This window comes from Cicer arietinum, chromosome 1 (genome assembly GCF_000331145.2).
Source record: "Cicer arietinum cultivar CDC Frontier isolate Library 1 chromosome 1, Cicar.CDCFrontier_v2.0, whole genome shotgun sequence".
NCBI classification, from domain to species: Eukaryota; Viridiplantae; Streptophyta; class Magnoliopsida; order Fabales; family Fabaceae; genus Cicer; species Cicer arietinum.
In genome coordinates, this window is record NC_021160.2 from 1,289,240 (window position 1) to 1,310,058 (window position 20,819).

At 35.5% G+C, this 20,819-nt stretch overlaps 3 protein-coding genes across 3 annotated transcripts in view; 2 read left to right on the forward strand and 1 right to left on the reverse strand.

Annotated features, from left to right (window-relative positions):
- LOC101505699 (KH domain-containing protein HEN4-like) overlaps window positions 1-6,074 on the forward strand; it is a 7,110-nt gene extending 1,036 nt beyond the window's left edge. Inside the window, exons 2-8 of the mRNA XM_012720189.3 lie at window positions 3-20; window positions 1,244-1,759; window positions 1,881-2,156; window positions 3,166-3,957; window positions 4,039-4,121; window positions 5,332-5,443; window positions 5,519-6,074. Of these exons, the coding sequence (XP_012575643.1) occupies window positions 3-20; window positions 1,244-1,759; window positions 1,881-2,156; window positions 3,166-3,957; window positions 4,039-4,121; window positions 5,332-5,443; window positions 5,519-5,656 (1,935 nt within the window). The 3' untranslated portion in view covers window positions 5,657-6,074. The remainder of the gene's footprint in view (window positions 1-2; window positions 21-1,243; window positions 1,760-1,880; window positions 2,157-3,165; window positions 3,958-4,038; window positions 4,122-5,331; window positions 5,444-5,518) is intronic.
- Window positions 6,075-6,674: 600 nt separating this feature from the next.
- On the reverse strand, window positions 6,675-8,199 carry LOC101496888 (costars family protein-like). Its single transcript, XM_004485556.4, has 2 exons — window positions 8,041-8,199; window positions 6,675-7,010 (listed from the first exon to the last, which is right to left on the reverse strand). Exons 1-2 carry the CDS (start codon window positions 8,119-8,121, stop codon window positions 6,828-6,830), a joined length of 264 nt encoding a protein of 87 aa, XP_004485613.1. The 5' UTR covers window positions 8,122-8,199; the 3' UTR covers window positions 6,675-6,827.
- Window positions 8,200-9,587: 1,388 nt separating this feature from the next.
- Window positions 9,588-19,106, forward strand: LOC101497217 (dynamin-related protein 3A-like). The gene is made up of 20 exons (XM_004485557.4): window positions 9,588-10,212; window positions 12,002-12,284; window positions 12,375-12,403; window positions 12,510-12,611; window positions 12,832-12,900; window positions 12,992-13,051; window positions 13,486-13,599; window positions 13,770-13,818; window positions 13,939-14,048; window positions 14,150-14,242; window positions 14,353-14,445; window positions 14,528-14,665; window positions 15,716-15,829; window positions 15,939-16,034; window positions 16,149-16,191; window positions 16,351-16,493; window positions 16,578-16,724; window positions 17,539-17,591; window positions 17,697-17,796; window positions 18,276-19,106. The coding sequence occupies exons 1-20, from the start codon at window positions 9,847-9,849 to the stop codon at window positions 18,546-18,548; spliced, it is 2,475 nt and encodes an 824-aa protein (XP_004485614.1). The 5' UTR covers window positions 9,588-9,846; the 3' UTR covers window positions 18,549-19,106.
- The last annotated feature ends 1,713 nt before the right edge of the window (window positions 19,107-20,819 follow it).

The window sequence follows — 20,819 nt, forward strand, 5'->3', positions numbered from 1 at the left end:
CTTCCGATGAAGTGATCGAGGTATGATGATTCTTACCTTTCAGTTTTCAATGAGGATTTTAGGTCAATTACTTCAAAGACATGATTCCATTATTACTGCAGTATATTGGTAGTTTATACTTTCAAGTTTCTAGTGTTAAAGGTTTAGTCTAGAGTTTACACTCTCTCTAAAGCACTGGCACCTCTAATGGAAAACATGTCCAAGTGCCTGACATGGACACTACATATTGGTTACAATTATTAGTGGCGTCCACATGTCAGTGTCTAGTGTCCTATGTCTGTGTCAAGATTTATGTTTCATAGGAGACTGTTTGTCAGTTTAGTTTAGTTGGATTGATTTTCTGATTTTGTAGAATACTGCTCTGGATTTGCGATGTTAGGAAATTGAATCAATATGTAGTATACTAGTTTTGAGATCCAGGAAGTAAATGCAATTTGTATCTCTTTTGGCATTTCCAATGTTCTTATTAAGAAGCATACATAGCTTTATTAATAAGTAAAGTAGGATATGATGGTGTTTTTTTTGGTTCAAACAATTTACGTTAAAACAACCAAAAGTTATGCATTTTTTGCAGTTTTAAATTGAATTGAGTGAGTGATTCATTGTGGTCAAAGTATGCAGCAACTTTTCAGACAGTATGTTGTATAACGATTGTATAGGTATTGTCTTGTGATGTTTGACCTACCAGGCATATTGACTAAATATTTGTAATCTTATAAGCTAATGGCATGTCATGTCGTTAAGTGAGATGGATGGTAGATTCTTTTGGTTAAATTGTTTAAATAGCATCATTCATTCTGAGTTTTTTTTGCTTTACCTACACGGCGGTTCTAAACTTTTCGTAGTATTCTAGGACTCCTAATCTCTAGACTTACTTTTTTTGGAAAGAGAGAGGTCTTCTTTCTGCTTTAACATTTTTCATTCTCAGATTAGATTTTTTAGTGGTGAAGCTTATAGCTGAGACTTTTCCTTTTAATACATTTTCTCTTCATTCTTAATCGTTTGGTTAGAACTTAATGGTGAGGCCTAGTTTGGTAGTGATCTAGTGGTATAAAGGCACCTTTCACTTTGACTACCTTGGATGCTATAAGGCAGGATCTTAGTTTTGTTGTTTAGGATTGGTAACTTTTTCCCACTGACCAATCAAAGAATGCGGGAATAAGCAAAATAGGCTTCAATTTATTAATGCTTGAAAATTTTCTCTCTATTTATACTGACAAAACATCCTTTGGATTTGTGGTAGATAGAAGGAAATGTGTCACCCGTAAAGAAGGCACTTGTTGCGGTCTCTCGCCGTCTTCAAGACTGTCATCTTGCTGATAGAGCAAAGACGATGGGACGAAATCCTCATGAAGTGGTTCATCATGAAGCTTTAGTCGGAGTTCCTCGCGAGACTTTTACTTCAATTGCACGTGATACTTTTATTGGAGCTCCACGTGAGACATTAACTGATCTGCATGTGGATCATCTTCTGCAGAGGGGCTCTGCATTGTCTACTTTACCTAGTAGCTCTAACAGCTATGCCACTGGAGTTCATTCATTGTCGGCAGAAGTTAATAGAGTCTCATCCCTGGAACCAAAAGCACATCAGCAAGAAATCACCTTCAAAATTCTTTGTTCCAATGATAAAGTTGGAGGTATTATTGGAAAGGGTGGTAACATAGTTAGAGCTCTTCAAAGTGAGACAGGGGCTACTATAAGTATTGGCCCTTCAGTAGCTGAGTGTGAGGATCGGTTAATTACTGTTACCGCTTCAGAGGTTTGTTAAATAAAATCTCTGTTTTTACTCCTTTTGTTCCTTTGTGTAGTTGTAGTATGTTTATATTATTACTTTTTTATTAATTTTTTTTTTTTGGTGGCGGCTTCATTTTTTATTTCAGAATCTTGAGTCAAGATATTCCCCAGCACAAAAGGCTGTCGTGCTTGTTTTCTCCAGGTCTGTTGAGACTGGTATTGAGAAAGGGATAGACTCTGGATTAAAGACAGGGTCATCTGTGATGGCACGACTTGTAATCCCATCAAACCAAGTTGGTTGTTTGTTAGGAAAAGGTGGAGTAATAGTGTCCGAAATGAGGAAGGCAACAGGGGCTAACATAAGAATAATTGGGACTGATCAAGTTCCAAAATGTGCATCAGATAATGATCAAGTTGTACAGGTTTGGATTTGGAGATGATACTTTCTTTTGTTTTATTTTAGTACTATACTTGCTGAATAATGCATTTAATTTTTTGAAGGAATGTTATGTTGTGTTTGTACCTATCAATTCAAACAAATCTCTCCCCATTGAACTAAAATAAATTTTCTCATCCCCCATCCTGCTATGGTTATGGTTCTAGTCATGCCTCTTTCCTTTTCTTCAAAACTCTTCGATCTTAATCATCTGGCATTTAAACATTTTAAGATATGTGAAATTGTAAATCATTTCTTACCAATCTCTGCAAATATTTATTATCCTTATGTTTATAATATGGTTTTTCCTTCCTTGTATGCTTCTTTAGTTTTTACCTTTCAACTTCGATTAGTGCTAAAGGGGATGTGAAAAGGAGAGAAAATATACCTAGAGAATGGAAGTGAAAATCTCATATGCACATGGCAAGTCTACTATGTAGAGAGAAATAGATCAACAGTTGCTTCTTTGTGCTAAGATACTTTGTATAAGATATGTTTGAGTTGGTGTTTAAAGTTGGAGCTGCTTTTCCATCATAGGTCTTGTTAAATATTATCCCCTTTCTTCTTCCTGATTATGTAGTGGTTAGTAAACTGCTATGCAGAGGTTTGAACTTGAAGGCAGGAACTGCTCATTTTCCCTTCATGTTTTTTTGGGTACTATCTAGTATCTAGACATCTGTGATTGTCACGTTAGTCAAAGATGTCTTGCATTCTCCCTATGATGGATATTATACTAGTTATAACAATGCTGTGCATTCTATAGCTGTTTCTTGGCACTAGTTATTAATGAAATACAGAAAAGGATGTCTTGCATCTGTGTAGATGTTTATGATTTACTAGAGATCAATATTGTTTCCTAGTGTATTTCTATGTTGCAGGAAGATCTAATATATATAATTCACCATATTTGTTTAAGTCATCAAGATAGTTCTCGCAGATATTTTTAAATACTAATTAGTTATTCCATTTCCATCTACATCCTCTTTTTTCCCCAGATAACAGGAGAGTTTTCAAATGTGCAAGATGCATTATATAATGCAACTGGTAGACTGCGAGATAATCTTTTTGGCACACAGAATATTGCTGGAACAAGGAACCTTTCCTCTGTACAAGCTGATACCAGTCCCTATGAAAGACTAAGAGATGTTCCTCTTGGAGGCCAATCCTTTTTACGAGCTGATACTAGTCCCTACGAAAGACTGAGAGATGTTCCTCTTGGAGGCCAGTCCTTTTTACGCGCTGATACCGGTCCCTATGCAAGACTGAGAGAAGGTCCTCTTGGAGGCCAATCCTCTTTGCAAGCTGATACCAGTCCCTATGTAAGACTGAGAGAAGGTCCTCTTGGAGGTCAATCCTCTTTGCAAGCTGATACCGGTCCCTATGTAAGACTGAAAAATGGTCCTCTTGGAGGCCAATCCTCTTTGCAAGCTGATACTGGTCCCTATGTAAGATTGAGAGATGGTCCTCTTGGAGACCAATCCTCTTTACAAGCTGATACCAGTTCCTATGGGAGACTGAGAGATGGTCCTCTTGGAGGCCAATCCTCTTTGCAAGCTGATATCAGTCCCTATGTAAGAATGAGAGATGGTCCTCTTGGAGGTCAATCCTCTTTACAAGCTGATACCAGTTCCTATGGGAGACTGAGAGATGTTGTTCCTCTTGGAGGCCAATCAGCTGCTGGCATTTCTCATAGTCTGAATAGGCACACTTTTTCACAAGGCATTGATCATCTTGCTTTTACTAGAAATTACGACCGTCCTTCTTCCCCAGGCTTATGGACACCACCGGTATATCTCTCTCTCTCTCTGTACGTGTGTTACGCGTTGATTCGTTTTACCATCACAAATTGTTGTTATTGTTGATTGCAGAGAGTTGCTGGGATCAATTCAAGAAGCATTAATGAAGCTAGTTGGGAATCAGCATCTCGAAAAGGCGGCCTAGAACTTGTCAGGTTGTTGATATGCAAAACAAATTAGACTTGTTTAATGTAAATCTACAATTTCAGTAGAGACAAAGTAAAAAATTATATTTGGATCCAAAAATCTAATGGCTTGTTGGGCTTCAAAAAATATTTTTTGTTTTTGTTTTTCCTTTGTTTTCTGTTTTCAATGTTTCCTCTACAAGTCATTGAAAAATGGAAATAAAGTGAAAATAAAGCGGCAAATTTTGTATTTTAAAGTGAAAACAGAAAATGTTTTCTGAAACCAAACAAGCTAGATTTTGATAATATTAAGGGCTATCTATGGTGTGATGTAATAGATGTAGATGGCTGTGGCATACACTGAAATTGCTTTTGATAGACCCTAAGATCCATTATGCATGTGTAGTTGGAAAGGTAAAAAGGGGCAAGGAAATGGAAAGGGGCCCTATGGTGTAGGCTTGCATGTGAATGAGAGGCGAAGGAATCGTGTTGTGCAAGGAAGATTAGTGAGGGAGGAGAATAACATAATGGCTACGTGGCAACAAGTGAGTGGGGGGAAGGGGTATGGGAATCATGAAGAGAAGAGGTATTTAGAAGAGGGTAACCAAATCAAAGGCATCATGAGAATTATGAAATAGGGAAATATTGGGTACTGGGTATAGGAATGGTTCCTATCTCAGTAAGGGGTTCTCTCATCTTGAGAGCACCATCATCATTTTTGCTAGAAGATCATCTCCATCCATTGTTATTTTAAAGTTAATTGTTGATTTCTTTCATAACAGAGGCTATCTCCTCTCTGGTTTATGAAAATACACAGTTTCTATTACTTCTATTTTTCTATTTTGTGTTGGTTCCTATCAGCTTCCTTGTGGCATCGATTTCATCGTGTAATATTTTCTGATATATTATAACTTTTGCAACACTATTATAGCTATTGTGTGTGTGTTTTTTAAACGTCATCTTAATACTAAATATGAGTGAATATTAGGTAATATTGTACCATGCATACTGCTCTCTAATCTCTATACCTGATATTATACCTGACTTGTGACTACTGTTTAATTTGACATTGCTTTTCTAGGGTTATTGCTTATTTGTTCTTTATTTGAGATCCTTCTATGGAGTGATCTTTTAGCCGATTGAAACATAATTTCTAGTTGAGTGGTGAAAATAGTAGAACATATAAAATACGATGCCATAAACTGTCAATTTCTTATTATTATTCTTGTTTGGTCTGCAGTGGAAGTAAATCTGCTATTGTGACTAATACATCTGTAGAAATTGTGGTTCCTGAGGATACTCTAGACCTTGTGTATGGGGAAAATGGTAGCAATCTGGCTCGGCTGAGACAGGTATACAGCATGGTTAAATTTATCAATGCATATTTCTTGTTTAGTTAACCAGCTCACCGTTATTGTGCTTATCAGATTTCAGGTGCTAAGGTTGTTATCTACCAACCTCGTCCTGGAACAAGTGACAGGACTATTGTCATATCCGGTTCACCTGATGAAACCCAAGCAGCGCAGAGCCTTCTTCAAGCATTTATTCTTAATGGATCATCATGACATATCCCCTCATAGATTTTTAAGTAGATCATATGTAACCTGTTGACTTTATTAATTTTGATCTTTTCCTTTTTATCCCCGCCTGAAATCATGTAAAATCCAACCTTCCTGTAATCTTGGCTTAATTTATGGATCTGCGTCTCTCCACCGAACATTAGTGTAGACATCAATTGCTTGATTCTTAGAGCATACCTTGGTAACAGTAAGCCTACCAGTAAGATTTTGTGTTTTCCCGGCTCCTTTTTTAATAGATTTTGTGGTTAGCATGTCATGTTTCAACTACTAATCATTTTTTAGTGCGGGTGATATAAAAGCAGCCCCCGTGAATATTCTTCATTTTATTGTCCATAATGAACATATGTGAAATCCCTTGAGATACTTGTAATTATTTATATGCATCTTGTAATTATGCACATTATCTTGCCGTCCAAGCATTCATTGTCAAATGAAAGAGGCTTAAGCCTACATTTTCAATTTTTTGGAGTCTGATAGTAAGGAAGTGTATAGCTGATGCAGCTTCTTTTATGTTAGTTCTTAATTCATGATACATCTCTCAAGTATGTAGTTAGCTTTTTGTTATGTAGAGTTATTTATGTTAGAGCAGTTGTGTAATGAAAATTTGTTAGAGCTTGTATATCAAGCTTGGGTGTACTCTATAAATAAAGAGTTAAGGCTCTATCAGCAAGAGTGTCCTCTGAGTTTTAAAGCTTTGTTTTGCAGTTCAAAATATACAATTTTGGTTACATATTTGTGTTTTATTTCCAGCTATATACTACTCTATCAGTTAGAAGGATTAAAAATAAAATTAACATTTTCATGTTGTTTACACCAATGGTATATTTGTCATATGAGGGAGAATATATTGAGGAAAAGATCAAGAAGGATAAATATTATAATTCATGTAAATATTTTATTGTTGAAGAATTTTGTATTGATTACACTATAAATTATTATGAAACTTACATCCAAGTCTTTTCGGTGTTGATTTAAGTTGAAAAGTTTTAGACGCGAAACACTATTCAAACAAACACCAAAACTGTTGGTTATGAAATCCATAACTTTTGCAACAAAGTTCTGATGACAAGATTCTGGTGCGATCATAATTTTTAGAGTAAAAAAATTGTACTTTTATCGTTTCACAGTTCAATTTTGATTTTGGGTACATAGCGTTTCAGTTGGCAGCATCAGGGGTGAGGGGATTAAGAGTGATTTCCACATTGTCATGTACCCCTTGCAGCAGCAATTCACCTTCGTATGTTAATACTTTTCTCTTTTTAGCTGCTCTTAATGTCCCAACAAGTGCTTCGAATATATTTGCGCATTGGTCATCATTAAACAGCGTTCCAAATGTAACCTTCACAATACAATACAAAACCACGTTTTGTTCATCTCAATAAGCCAGTAATAAGCAAAACAAGTCTACATGATGATTATAGAAAACTACAAATTGCACATAGATTACACAAGTTAAATAAATTGTATCAATATCACTTGCTCTGGCTTCATGAAAATGTTCACATCTAAACAATATAATGCATTACCAATCAAAAGATTGTCCAGCAATATTAGCATTGTGTAAGCCAATTAATTAATTAGTGTGTGTAGACAGAACGAAAGAAACTATCTCAGGTCTTTTTTACTGCATCTACCTATGATCAATTAGTCATGTAGTATATACTTGTTAGCCCATCAAATCATATCAACACCAGAGCCAATTATTATGATTTTTTTTTATGAAGCATGCTTGTAGATAAGCCTTAGCTTTGTATCACTAAAAAAGATAGAATTTTCTTGAGTGCTTCAATCAAGTCCTCACAACTGAATCACAGTCTTTCATAATGCAGAGGAGAATCACAGTCAATTGTGGCTAATTCGACAACATCGAAAAACCGCGGTGTCGCAGTGGGACACTGACCTTTTTAAAAAAAATCATAGGCTGAGACTAAACAGACCCAAAGGATCTATATTCCCTTTGCATCCCTTTCTTACTTTAATACAAACAAACAATAGAATTAATCTTTCCATCCAAAATAAAGAAGCCATCTTTCTTCTTGGGTTTGTTACAATCAAGACAAACTCATGCAGTTGGCAATATGGCATAATCAAAACTCAATTATCTAATATTTTGTTATAATTTTCAAAGGCTGGGAACTAAGCATATATATATATGATAGATCCATAGTTTGATGCAAGATTAAGATCCCTAACATGAACTCAAGATGCAGATCCACAAGCACAGGAAAGTAGGCAAGTATCACATTTAACCAACACATATAGATGAATTTCAGCATCAGGATCAGACATATGCCAAATTGAAATTCCCTATACAAATCTGAAGGAACAGAATGAAGATTGAAAGAGAAAAATAAGGCCTTTCATATTACCTTGTAAGAACCATCTGATTGAAGCTTGCCAAGCCTCTTGATTTCTTCCTTGAGGCGTCCAACCTCTTCCTCCACATTCATGCTTCTGATTCCAACTTGTTATTATGTTACAACAACCTTAATTAAAAACAAAATATCTTTCACCTGACATCATTTTATATTAGTGTTATGTACTTTTTTAGGAAGATACATAAAATAAAATATCAACTAGTAATCATATTTGTAAACTAGCTAAAATTGGTATAGTAATATTTTTTTGGTAACAAATTTTCTATAACAAATTAGTATACATGAAAATAATCTTTATATAAATATGTTTAATAATATACCCGACTTGAATTTTTGTTTTATTTCTTGTGTGCATGAACAAAGGGACAAGGACAAAAAAAACATTGCAAGTATATTTTCATGGAAAATTCTATAATGGATTACAGTGAATCGACGATTAAAATTTAACTGAAACTCTAACACGAGTAGGGATATTTTTTTTTTAAATTAACAATTATCTTTCGTTTTTATGATTTGAGATAATGATCTAATTAATGTTTGTTTAACAAGTTGAGATTTGAGGATCAAATTAATTTTCTCTTATTTTTTTTTTATCAAAATGACATCGTTCAAGTCATTAAAAAATAGAGAGATTAATTAACTTATACTTAAAAAAATATTGGTGTTATTAGAGTTTCAATAAATTTGAAACACATATTTACAATGAGCTGATCAATGGCACCATTTGTCTATTTTCATAATCCTTTAACATTTTGAATTTTATTTATATAAAATTTTAGGATTGTGTCTATATCATTGTAGTGTTATATAATATTTGATTGATTTTCCACAAAATAATATTATTTTTTTGGATAATTACCTTTTTAGTCACCGAAAATATAAAACACTGTCAGATTGACTTAATAAAAATATTATATTAATTTTTCAATCGTTAAAACATGATTAATTTAATTTGTCATGTTACGCGGGATGTTAACTCTATTTAATAGATAACATATATTATAATATATCATTTTTAGCCCCCAATATTTAACTCTATTACCCTTAAAATTAATTTAAATATATTATTAAATTTTTATTTACATGAATTTATATTAATTTTTGCAGTTCATACCAACAAAAATTATTAGCATTGTTTACCTCGAACTCCCTTATGTATGGAAAAGAATAATCTTGAAGTCACTTTAGAAAAAAGTGCGTTGGGCAAGCTATAGTTTATAGAATGTGAATCCGCGAGAGTTGCTTGGGGGTAATTGTTTGACACTTCTTCACAATAAGATGGTGATAAGGGGGGGATTGAGGCCACACGAATTGGTCTTAGTCGGTAAAAAAATGAATTGATTCTGATTCAAGTTTAAAAAGTTATTTTGCGTATAATTTATTTTTTCTGAAAATATGTTTTAAAATGTTTCATCTCAAAACAAATCTTTATTTCACTTTGTTTTTTATTTTATTTTATTCAATCTACAAATTCATTGAATTTGTTCGAATGGAAGTATAAAAATTAGTCTAATAAAATATTAAAATATAAATACAACCTAACCCCGTTTTGTTTAGGAACCCTGGCGGCAACAGCAGAAGCAACATTAGAAGTCGTCGCAAACGTGCGATCGTTTAATATTTTCATTTCATTTCCAAATCAAATTCTCCAAAATAACGCACAGAAATTAAACGAAAACTCAAAAGAGGGAGGCACGGTCACCACAATTCACATCACAGACCACAGCGAGTTCCAACCAATCCGTTCCGTTTCAAAACCCTAACTAGGGCTCAACTTTCTCCACCGCCGATCCAATCATGGTGGACGATACTGTTACATCTCCTCCTCCTCCTCCTCAACCATCATCTGCTCCTGTTCCTCTTGGTTCCGGCGTGATCTCTTTAGTGAACCGTCTTCAAGACATTTTCTCCCGCGTCGGCAGCCAAACCGCTATTAACTTACCACAAGTGGCCGTTGTCGGCAGTCAGAGTAGCGGCAAGTCCAGTGTCCTCGAAGCTCTCGTCGGTCGTGACTTCCTCCCCCGTGGCAATGAAATCTGTACCCGCCGTCCACTTGTTCTCCAGCTCGTCCGGAGCGCTGAATCGTCCGATGAATACGGCGAGTTTCTTCATTTGCCTGGCAAGAGGTTTTACGATTTCTCAGATATTCGCAGGGAAATTCAGGTAATATTTTCTCATTCCACGCCTTCTTTTTCTCTATCGTTCTTGCTTTTGCTCAATTAAAAGTAGTTGGTAGCTATAAATGGAAGCGTAGAATCTTTAGTGTTCCTTACTGTATTATGCTTCCCTCTAGTTTAGGACTCTCAACCAACGAATATTTATTTGATTTCCCGGATTTTTTTAAATTAAATTATAAATTATAAGAATAAGATAAGAGTCAAAATATTTGAAATTACGACAGTGTTGGACTACTATGCATTCTTTTAAATTCAATAATATAGCTATGAAAACTGCGATGGACTAATTTAAGAAATAGTAAACAGTGTTGTCAATAGCTAACAGCTGAAAAGAGTGGTTTGTTCAAATTCCATTATGCTTCTGTTATTGCTATTTTACAACTTCATACTAAATCTTGCACTGCACTTCAATTGGTTTGTTCGAATTATGCTATGGTATAGTGCTATAGCCGCTATTTGACAACTTAAAGAAGACATAAATATTTTCTTTTTGAATACATGATATATTATTGGTATAGAAAAAAAATTGATACACCAATAGACAATGTAGATTAAGAGACGTCCCTCACTATTTAATATATTAGAGTCGTTGTGAAATTCCGATCTTTAGCTTCAGAAGTGATGTGAGGCAAAGTTATGAACCTATTTACGGTCTAGGCATTTTCTGCCTTCATTCAGTGTCAATCTCATATTCCATATTTGTAACAACTTTTTATGCTTTCAACCTTTGATCTGTCTAGTAGTAGGAATATGGAAAAAGCATGAGATGATTTAGTTAATGAACCAATTTTTAGCCTGCTTGAAGTAACTTCTTACCTCAATTAATATTTCCTACCTGCCCTTCCTTGAGATCTAAAGTATTTTTTTTTAACGTATTTTGATGGATTTTGATGGGGATGAGTAAGCGGTGATCATTTAGCTCATAACCTTGGAGAAAAGTGATTCTCCAGATTATTTATTCAGTCAATGTTATGTGCATGTTAACAGGGTAGTTGGTGACTTGACTACCTGCTTGTTTGATCAAGGTTTGTGATAGCAAGCTAATGGTTAAGAGGGTCTCACAGACACTAGGTGAGTAAAGTCTTAAGAGGTTAGCAGGCGACAACAACACCCCAAATAACTGAATGTAGCTGAAAAGAAAATTATTCAATCAGCAGTTAGCAGTGAGTTATGCTTAAGCTATATAGGGAGTAGTTGGCTGGAGGGAAGAGGGTAGTTTTGAAACCTTAACGAGTACGGAGGAGTTAGGGTTTTCAAATACGCCAAATGTCATTATGTTCTTTTTATCTTCTCCAATCCAATCATTGAATGACTGGGTTGACACCGAAAAAAATCATTCGTCCATTTTTGTTTTGCGTCAATCACTAGTCTTAGAATTTGGGCTTTAGGCCGAAATCAACTACAAAAGTTAGCTAAAAAAGTTTTGACGTTAGGAACCCAAGAATTGGATTCCAAAAGAAGAAAAATTTCTATTAAGAAATAGGAAAAAATAGGAGAGAAATCTCTCCTCCAAGGGTGCCCCCTTCACAATAGAGTTACTACTCTATTCACAAGTTAACTACAATATTGTAAAATCTCTCCTTTAATACTAGATACTCTCTAACCAACTTTATTAACTAACTCCTACTCATCCTATATTGTTACCAACTTCTCTTATCCCATGTCCTAACAGACTCCCTTCTTATCCATATCCTAACAAACTCCTCATTATATTATGTCCTAACAATATACCCCTCCTCAATGTTGACTTGTATATCATTATCTTCCTTCTGTAGGCTGAAACTGATAGGGAAGCCGGAGACAACAAGGGTGTCTCAGACAGGCAGATTCGTTTGAAGATTGTTTCACCAAATGTTCTTGACATGACACTTGTAGATCTCCCTGGCATTACAAAGGTTCCTGTTGGTGACCAGCCTTCTGATATTGAAGCCCGAATCAGAACCATGATCATGTCATATATCAAAGAGCCTTCCTGTCTTATTTTGGCTGTCACACCAGCAAATTCAGATTTGGCTAATTCAGATGCTCTTCAGATGGCAGGAGTTGCTGATCCTGATGGTATAATTTTGCTTCCATATACCAAAAGCTTTGAATATTTTTTTTCCGCATTTCTTTAATTGGTTTTAAATGTTCAAATATATGTTGCAGGTAATAGAACAATTGGTGTAATCACAAAGGTTCAGAATACTCTACTATCACTATAATTCTGTGTGTTTGTTTGTGGAGTTTGTTATGTTTTTGAGTCATCCTGACGGTTTTAGGCACATCTTATTTGCTGTGTAGTTGGATATCATGGACAGAGGTACTGATGCCCGAAATCTGTTACTAGGAAAAATTATCCCCCTCCGACTTGGCTATGTAGGTGTTGTAAATCGTAGTCAGGAGGTAATGATGTTATCTTAATGTGATGAAGGCATTGTTCGACTCATTTAACTTTTGCACATTCTATTGGAATTTAGTTCAAAATTATTGTTTTTTCTCTCTATATGCATGCAATATGGAAGTACACTTTGCAAATAAAGTTGCGTATGCAAATTGCTTGAATAGTGTACAGGTCGATGTGCTGTTATACTAAAATAAGGCGTCTCTTGTTTTATAAAATTAGGATATTCTTTTGAAGCACAAAATAAAGGATGCTCTGGTTGCTGAAGAGAAATTTTTCCGCAGTCGTCCTGTAAGGAAATTCCTATGCATAGTTGTACTCCAACCTTTTCATTTCACTTATATATACAGATATTTATCCATTTTTTATTTTTTATTCATAGGTGTACAGTGGTCTAGCAGATAGTTGTGGTATACCTCAGCTAGCAAAGAAGTTGAATCAGGTAGATCCTTAATGTCATTTAAAAAACAAGTTTTTTAAATATGTTATACTGTTTAAAGTGCTGGAGTTAATTAGGATTCTCAGTGTTTCTTTATATACAGAGCAAAATATCCTTTTCTCATCCCACTTTTCCTTTTTATTTTGGTGCCATAAAAGAATGAACTTCATAGGAGTATTATTTATTTGTGGCTTGGTTCTGTTGGAGATTGAAATAGTTTGAAAAGAATATGGCCAAGATATAGTTGTCACAGACAGAATACCATATCAACATTGGAGAGGGAAAATTGTTAAATGATTCTTGGAAATACACAATAAAAGAACTAAATTCGTACAAATTTTGTAGAAGAGGGCGAACCTTTATGAGTTTGGTTAAGATTGTGGTTTCAGGACTGATGCATGCCATGTAGAATTAATTGCCTGTCCATCACTTTGCAGATTCTAGCACAACATATCAAGTCTGTGCTACCAGGGCTGAGAGCACATATAAGCAGTAATCTAGTTGCTGTTGCAAAGGAACATGCAAGCTATGGAGAAATCACCGAGTCCAAGGCATGTATTGATACTGGAATCTGTCTTGCCCATGTCCCTATGACTTGCTAAATTATTTATTAGTTACATTTACTGTATAACCATTCTCCTTATTTGATTATAAAGCATCATATTTTGTACTCTGGCTGAATTTTTGCCTTATTTTATCTATAATTGTTCAACCCCAATAGGCTGGTCAGGGTGCTCTTCTCCTGAATATTCTTTCAAAATATTGTGAAGGTACTGATCCCTAGTATCTGGTTTCTTCTCTCTTACTCAACTTTATCATTTGTGAACTCATAGTGTTACCTTTCATAATTCAGTAAATGCTATCTTTGTTTTCTTTCTTTCTGAAAACAGCATTCTCCTCCATGGTTGAGGGAAAGAATGAGGAGATGTCTACATCTGAGTTATCTGGTGGGGCGCGGATTCATTATATTTTTCAATCCATCTTTGTCAGAAGTTTAGAGGTATATAATGCTGTACAGTCTAGGAGTTGTGTTCCTTCTGTTCATTTTCTTCAGAATTAGTTACTTTGAGACTTACTGAGTAACTTGACACTACCTTGAAGGAGGTAGATCCATGCGAAGGCTTGACTGACGATGATATTCGTACTGCAATACAAAATGCAACTGGGCCAAGATCAGCATTGTTTGTACCAGAAGTGAGTTTCACTACTCTCTTTTCTAAAATTTGCGGATTTAAATTCATGTATATCTAATAAAAAATGTAAAATAAATCCTACTCTAGAACATATTTCCCTATTTGTAATAGGTACCATTTGAAGTCCTTGTGCGAAGGCAAATATCTCGTCTATTGGATCCAAGTCTCCAGTGTGCCAGATTTATATATGACGAATTAATAAAGGTAGGGGAATGACTTTAAGGCTTGCCATTTCTACTGTCTTGCCTCACCAAGTTAGCTCCTAACTAAATTTCCTTATCTTCAGATCAGCCATCACTGTATGGTGACTGAACTGCAGCGATTCCCTTTCTTACGAAAGCGAATGGATGAAGTTATAGGGAACTTTTTACGGGAAGGCCTTGAACCTTCAGAGAACATGATTGCACACATGATAGAGATGGAGGTATGCTTATAAATTGTTTCAAGTATTTATGTATAATTGGTCCATCTTCTAGGCTCTAGCAACCTTCTGCTACAATTATCATGTTAGTTATAGTCTATCAAAACCAGTGTTGTCAATCACAAATAGCAGAAAATAGTGGTTTGTTCCAATTTTGTCCTGATAAGGTACTATAGTGTCATTGTAGGCTGTAGCTTCTATTTGGCAATATCTTCTAGTTTGTACTATATAGCATATCCTGGAATAATAGAGGTTTGTACAAATTCCGCAACGCTATAATGCCGCTATTTGACAGCACTGATCAAAACTCTCATTCAGGTTATTTATGGGGCCAAAACATGTTTTACACTTAACAAATCCATCAGAAAATGTGGTGTACGTTATAATTGAAATGATCATTTGGAACTAATAAAGTCTAATTCTATATATTACTTTCAACTATTATCAGTTTAGTCTTGACCTGTCTCTCGTATTTATCTGGATCTCAGCTCCTCCATTTCCTTAAATATTATGTCACATGACAAAATGAAAAAATTATTGCCAAAGGAGTTGTGGACTGATAGCTGTTGGTGGGTATGTCAAGTTTTCACTTCTTAGAATATATCTCCCTTTTAACGAATGCATTTGGGGTTTCAGAAGTTTTAACAAACCTGAAATAAACTTTGGTTATGATTATCTGCCTGTATGTTTTTGCATTCTGCCCATTCCAACTGGCCATTTGGTCAAAGGTTTATTTCTTTTGTAAAAGCATATTGGGAAGTGCTTTGCTGTTATATTTTTTTAAACTAGTTATATTTAGTTGGTTGAGCACGGCTTGGGTCGCTGTGTTGAAACTTAGAACATTGGTGACTAGTATTCTCTCTTGAAATAAAATGGGAAGTGTGTCAATTGGCGATGTTCATTAGTTTTGGGAGTCAAGTAGAAACTTTTGACGTACTATGAGTCAGTCGGTCTGCTTATTGATGTCAATTGTGATGGTCAGTCTATTAGATTGAATCTTCACTTTCATCTCCATGATTTCTTATTTATAGTTTGTACTACTCAATTTTGCAGATGGACTACATAAATACTTCACACCCAAATTTTGTTGGTGGAAGTAAGGCATTAGAAATTGCAGTTCAACAAACCAAATCTTCTAGGCTTGCATTATCCGTTTCTAGGCCAAAGGTATACTTGGGCTCTAACTCCAAACATGCCCCCCTATGTTTTGAGATTTCAAAATTAGTCTGCGCTACACTTTCTTTTTGTTTTAAATTTTTATGTTGATCGCAAATAGGATGCTCTGGAATCTGATAAGGGATCAGCTTCTGAAAGAAGTGTAAAGTCTCGGGCTATTCTTGCAAGACAAGCTAATGGAGTAGTTAATGATCCGGTTTGTAATTATATACTGTTAAATGAAATTAAAGTTTTATTTCATATCCTTGTTTATACTAAATTGGCATGTTATTCTTAACATTTCTATTCTTATGGTATAAATAAAAAACAGGGTGTACGTCCTGTGTCAGACACTGAAAAAATTGCAGCTTCTGGTAATTTATTTCTTTTATGTAATGTTTGAGTTCATTGCTCTTGTTTTATCATTTAATTTCTATTGATCTTCTTTTTTGGTTGTCTAATATTGAATCCAGAGATTTTTATGCATCAACAAATATCATTATCATTTTATCAAGATATTCACATTTTTTCAGGAAATATTGGGGGATCAAGTTGGGGTATCTCATCCATTTTTGGTGGAGGTGATAGATCTGTAAAGGAGAATGTAGCAAGTAAACAACATGCTGAACCATTTCATAGCGTGGAACAATCATTCTCCATGATCCATTTGACAGAGGTTTGTATATATGTGGCACACTTATCGTTTTCTTTATCATTATGTTCTATAGGTGTAAGTTTTCATATATGCTTTGTTTTGTAGCCACCTTCTATCTTGCGGCCATCTGATACTAATTCAGAGACTGAAGCGGTTGAAATTACAGTAACGAAGTTGCTTTTGAAATCATACTATGATATCGTCAGAAAAAATGTCGAAGATCTTGTCCCCAAAGCAATTATGCATTTCTTGGTACTTAATATCCTTCTTTTAAGTCTTACTAAATTACAGATGATTGCAATTAAAAATCTACAGTAATTTGTATCGTGCTATAATTTCCAACGTTTTCTATCTTAATATGCATATAGGAAATATATTATCATTTTCCGTTTTCTTGAGAGATGCCTGTGTCTGCACAAGTTGTGAAAAACAAATCAATAATAACTAAGAAGTCAACACTTAAATTGTGATACAGTTATGCGACAGACATGTAATTATGTTATATAAATGGTCGTATTCGTAAAATCTGCCTAAACCCATAGCTCCTTGGAGGAAGATAATTTTGTCTCCACTCATAAGGAAATTCGGAAGAAGTATCCACTAGATAAAAATGATGCATTGATATTTTTCAGTATAACACATGTATATAAAGAGCAAGTCTGCAGTAGCTCAAGGGAACTACATCACAGCTGAAATAACACAATATGCTGATTTGGCATATTATACATCTACAGTTACTGAGCAACTATTCAACTGAGTACACATAGGCTACTATTCTGATACTGATAACTGTACATATGCAGTTATTACTTCTCTTATTATTTAAAAATAAATTTATATATTATTTTACATCGTTATTGTAAACTCCAAATCCAGGGTTTTTCCCCTTGCTGATACAGCACCAACTCATTGCCTAAATACCTTGCCCCATCATTGATGGTGATTTTATTAAATTTCATAATATTTTACCATATGCTTTGTGCTATTTATTTTCTAGTGGTTGAGAATACTTGAATTTTATGCATTCCATAAATCTTTAAGACTGTCTTTTACTGATTCATATCAGGTAAACAACACCAAGAGAGAGCTACACAATGTCTTCATTAAAAAGCTATATAGGTAAAATAGTGGTTATGGCTTGTTAATCCATTCCATTGTATATATAAATTTTGACTATGTTTCTTCTTTCTTTCTGATTGTACTTTTTATGTTACCTCAAACCAGAGACAACCTGTTTGAAGAGATGTTGCAAGAACCTGATGAGATAGCCTTTAAAAGAAAGCGCTGTCGAGAACTTCTCCGAGCTTATCAGCAAGCATTTAAGGTGGGTAGTCATAATACTTTAATTGGAAATGTCTTGATCAAATCTCTGTTATTTTATGTGGTGTCTTTGGTTGTCAAGTATTTAAATTGTTTGCTCTGACATTGTTGAAATGTGTGCTGTTTGGTGCTCAAGGTCTCCCTGTTTCTGTCAACTCTTTATTTAATATATGTATGATGATTATATTTGTTTATATTTTTGGTATTCCCTCGTTCATATGTGTATGAGATTATATTTGAATCGTTGGCTATCTGTCAGTCCTAAGTCAATGAAAAGGGTTTCAACATAATGCGTCACTTCTTTGGTACATGCATGCTTGTCACTCGTCAACAACTCAGCGTTGTTGAGTCAGTTTTATTCTTGCTACTTGCAAATGCATATACTCAAATATTTATTTATTTATTCTAGTTTTTCTACCTAAAGAAACTGGTAGTGGAAACAAAGTATTGCCACTGTCTGATGACTGTATTTTATCGCCGTAGGACTTGGAGGAGCTTCCTATGGACGCCGAAACAGTTGAAAAAGGATACAGTTTACCTGAAACAACTGGGCTGCCTAAAATTAATGGATTGCCAGCGTCATCGATGTATTCAACAAGTAGTTCTGGAGATTACTATGCAGCCTCCCCTAAGCACCCTAAGTCAAAAAGGTCTTCTCATTCTGGGGAACTTCAATCTCAATTTTATTCTAATGCAGATTCCAATGGAAATGGAAAACTATCTACATCAGGTTTTTATCCCGCGCTTGACACGTAAGCTATAGCTAACCGAGCTTGTTGGTCCAAGTAGTTTAAATTCAAGGCATGTTATTCATTTGATTACACCGGATCATCTGGGTTTTGGAGTTCTGCCTTCCGGAGCTGGAATGCATGAACCTAATATTTTCTAACTAAGATGGTTCTGAACGTGGCTTTCGTAACACAAGTTCACCTTTTGTTCTCATAAAGCATTGGCATTATTACAAAGCTCCCGAAAGAATAATAGGAGCGGGTGAACTTTCACATTTTTTAGAATCGGCTTTCTGTATATTACGTTTTTTATTTCGTTAGTCGTGTATTTTGTCTTAGCAATTATGCAGCTCCACAGTTTGTTTGCAGTAAAAGCGGGACGTTATTTGCTATGTGAAATTGCTTGCAACGTTGACTTTAGTTAATTTTAATTCAATGATGCCTGATAAGATGTGATTCTCCTGTTGATTGTTGTTGCAACATAAAGTGTAATTGGTTAAGGCTATGTTGATTTGATTTTTTTAAATACAAACGAGTCAGCAAAAGTTATATATTTTATTTAAATACATTTATTTTTGTTGATCTATTTATATCTCGTATAAAAAGGATTGGAGGGAGTATTTATATCTTTTATAATAAAAGAATTGGAGGGAGTTGCAGATTATTAAATACACGAAGATTCTTTGAGCCAAAACAATACTATAGATAGATTACATTCAATCATTTGAAAAACTTGTCGAGGTTTTGAAAAACATTCACATAGAAACTAAAATAGATATTTTTTTAATATTTGATTAATTAATAATGTTAAATACTATATTAGAATGTAAATAATATGTATGGGCTGTAAGTATGTAAGTATTCTGGCCCGTTAGCATTACTCTCAATTAGGGTTATTTAATACTTTGTGTCTATATAAAGAGATTCCGCTGTGTAGTTGAAACACACGGGTTATTCTATATGTCTCTCAATACTCTTTATATTCAACATGGTATCTAGAGCCAACTGAGAGACAAACCCTAATCGTCAACTACCTGATCGATCCACTGTCTCCGGTGAATATTTCTTTTCGGCGAATCGTGTTCTCAAACTCCGGTTTCCCCTTTCTGCCGTTGATACGTTGATTCTTCAATTTTTGCCGTTCACGATTTACCGTTGCTGCCGTCACTGTTTCTGACGCGTTTTTTCGACGAACGACCACTCCATCAGCGCCGAACACCCCAGATCGGCCAAACCCTTCTGCCACGCCTTCAGAATCCTTCTCACGCGCCCACACGCGCCACCTAACATCCCGCGCGTGGATCTCACGCGCCGCCCACTGTAACCGCGCGTGACGGCGCGTCCGGGGACCGTTCACGGTGCTTCTTCTTCCACCGCACTCGCCTCGGCCTCTTGCTTTCATATCTGCCCTCAGTTTTCAGTTTCGAGTTACGGATATACGACTTCCAGTTCAAACAGCCCCTGGTTTCCCGGTTCCGACGCGTTTTCTGACAACCTTTGCTGACCATGGCGTCTCAGTCTGAAACAAAGAGTATCTTCACCAACTACATCACTTCTCCTCTCTCAGTTGAAAAATTGAATGGATCAATGATAGTTGGGCTACCGACATCAAACTTTGGCTACGTGGTCAAGGTTACGAGGATCACCCCACCCAAAACCCTGAAAAGGTGAGTGTGACTGAAACATCCAAATGGAGCCAGATTGATGCTCAGTTATGTAATGTCATTAAGTCTACACTTCATCCAGATGTTAAACCGATTTTCCGTCCGCATCTCACGTGTGAATCGGTTTGGAGTCAAGCAAAGGCACTCTATACTAACGACACACAACGTCTCTATGGAGTTTGTCACCGCTTGTTGAACATCATTACTCCGAAGTCACTCGATGGCTCTATTTCTACATATCTTGGCACTGTTCATAGTGCACTTCATGACTTCAATGAGCTACTCCCTCCTGCTGCAAGTAATCCAGTTGAACAGAAGAAGGAGTTGGATCAACGCAGCACCTTCGTTATGTAATGTCATTAAGTCTACACTTCATCCAGATGTTAAACTGATTTTCCGTCCGCATCTCACGTGTGAATCGGTTTGGAGTCAAGCAAAGGCACTTTATACTAACGACACACAACGTCTATATAGAGTTTGTCACCGCTTGTTGAACATCATTACTCCGAAGTCACTCGATGGCTCTATTTCTACATATCTTGGCACCGTTCATAGTGCACTTCATGACTTTAATGAGCTACTCCCTCCTGCTGCAAGTAATCCAGTTGAACAGAAGAAGGAGTTGGATCAACGCA

What these genes read in the sequence shown, in the direction of transcription:
- LOC101496888 (XM_004485556.4), bottom strand. Translation starts at nt 8,121, where the DNA reads ATGAATGTGGAGGAAGAGGTTGGACGCCTCAAGGAAGAAATCAAGAGG. An exon ending in AATCAGATGGTTCTTACAAG is followed by an intron (nt 7,011 to 8,040) that starts GTAATATGAAAG and finishes TGTATTGTGAAG; the next exon opens with GTTACATTTGGAACGCTGTT.
- LOC101497217 (XM_004485557.4), top strand. Translation starts at nt 9,847, where the DNA reads ATGGTGGACGATACTGTTACATCTCCTCCTCCTCCTCCTCAACCATCA. An exon ending in CAGCATTGTTTGTACCAGAA is followed by an intron (nt 14,243 to 14,352) that starts GTGAGTTTCACT and finishes TATTTGTAATAG; the next exon opens with GTACCATTTGAAGTCCTTGT. An exon ending in TTCATTAAAAAGCTATATAG is followed by an intron (nt 17,592 to 17,696) that starts GTAAAATAGTGG and finishes ACCTCAAACCAG; the next exon opens with AGACAACCTGTTTGAAGAGA.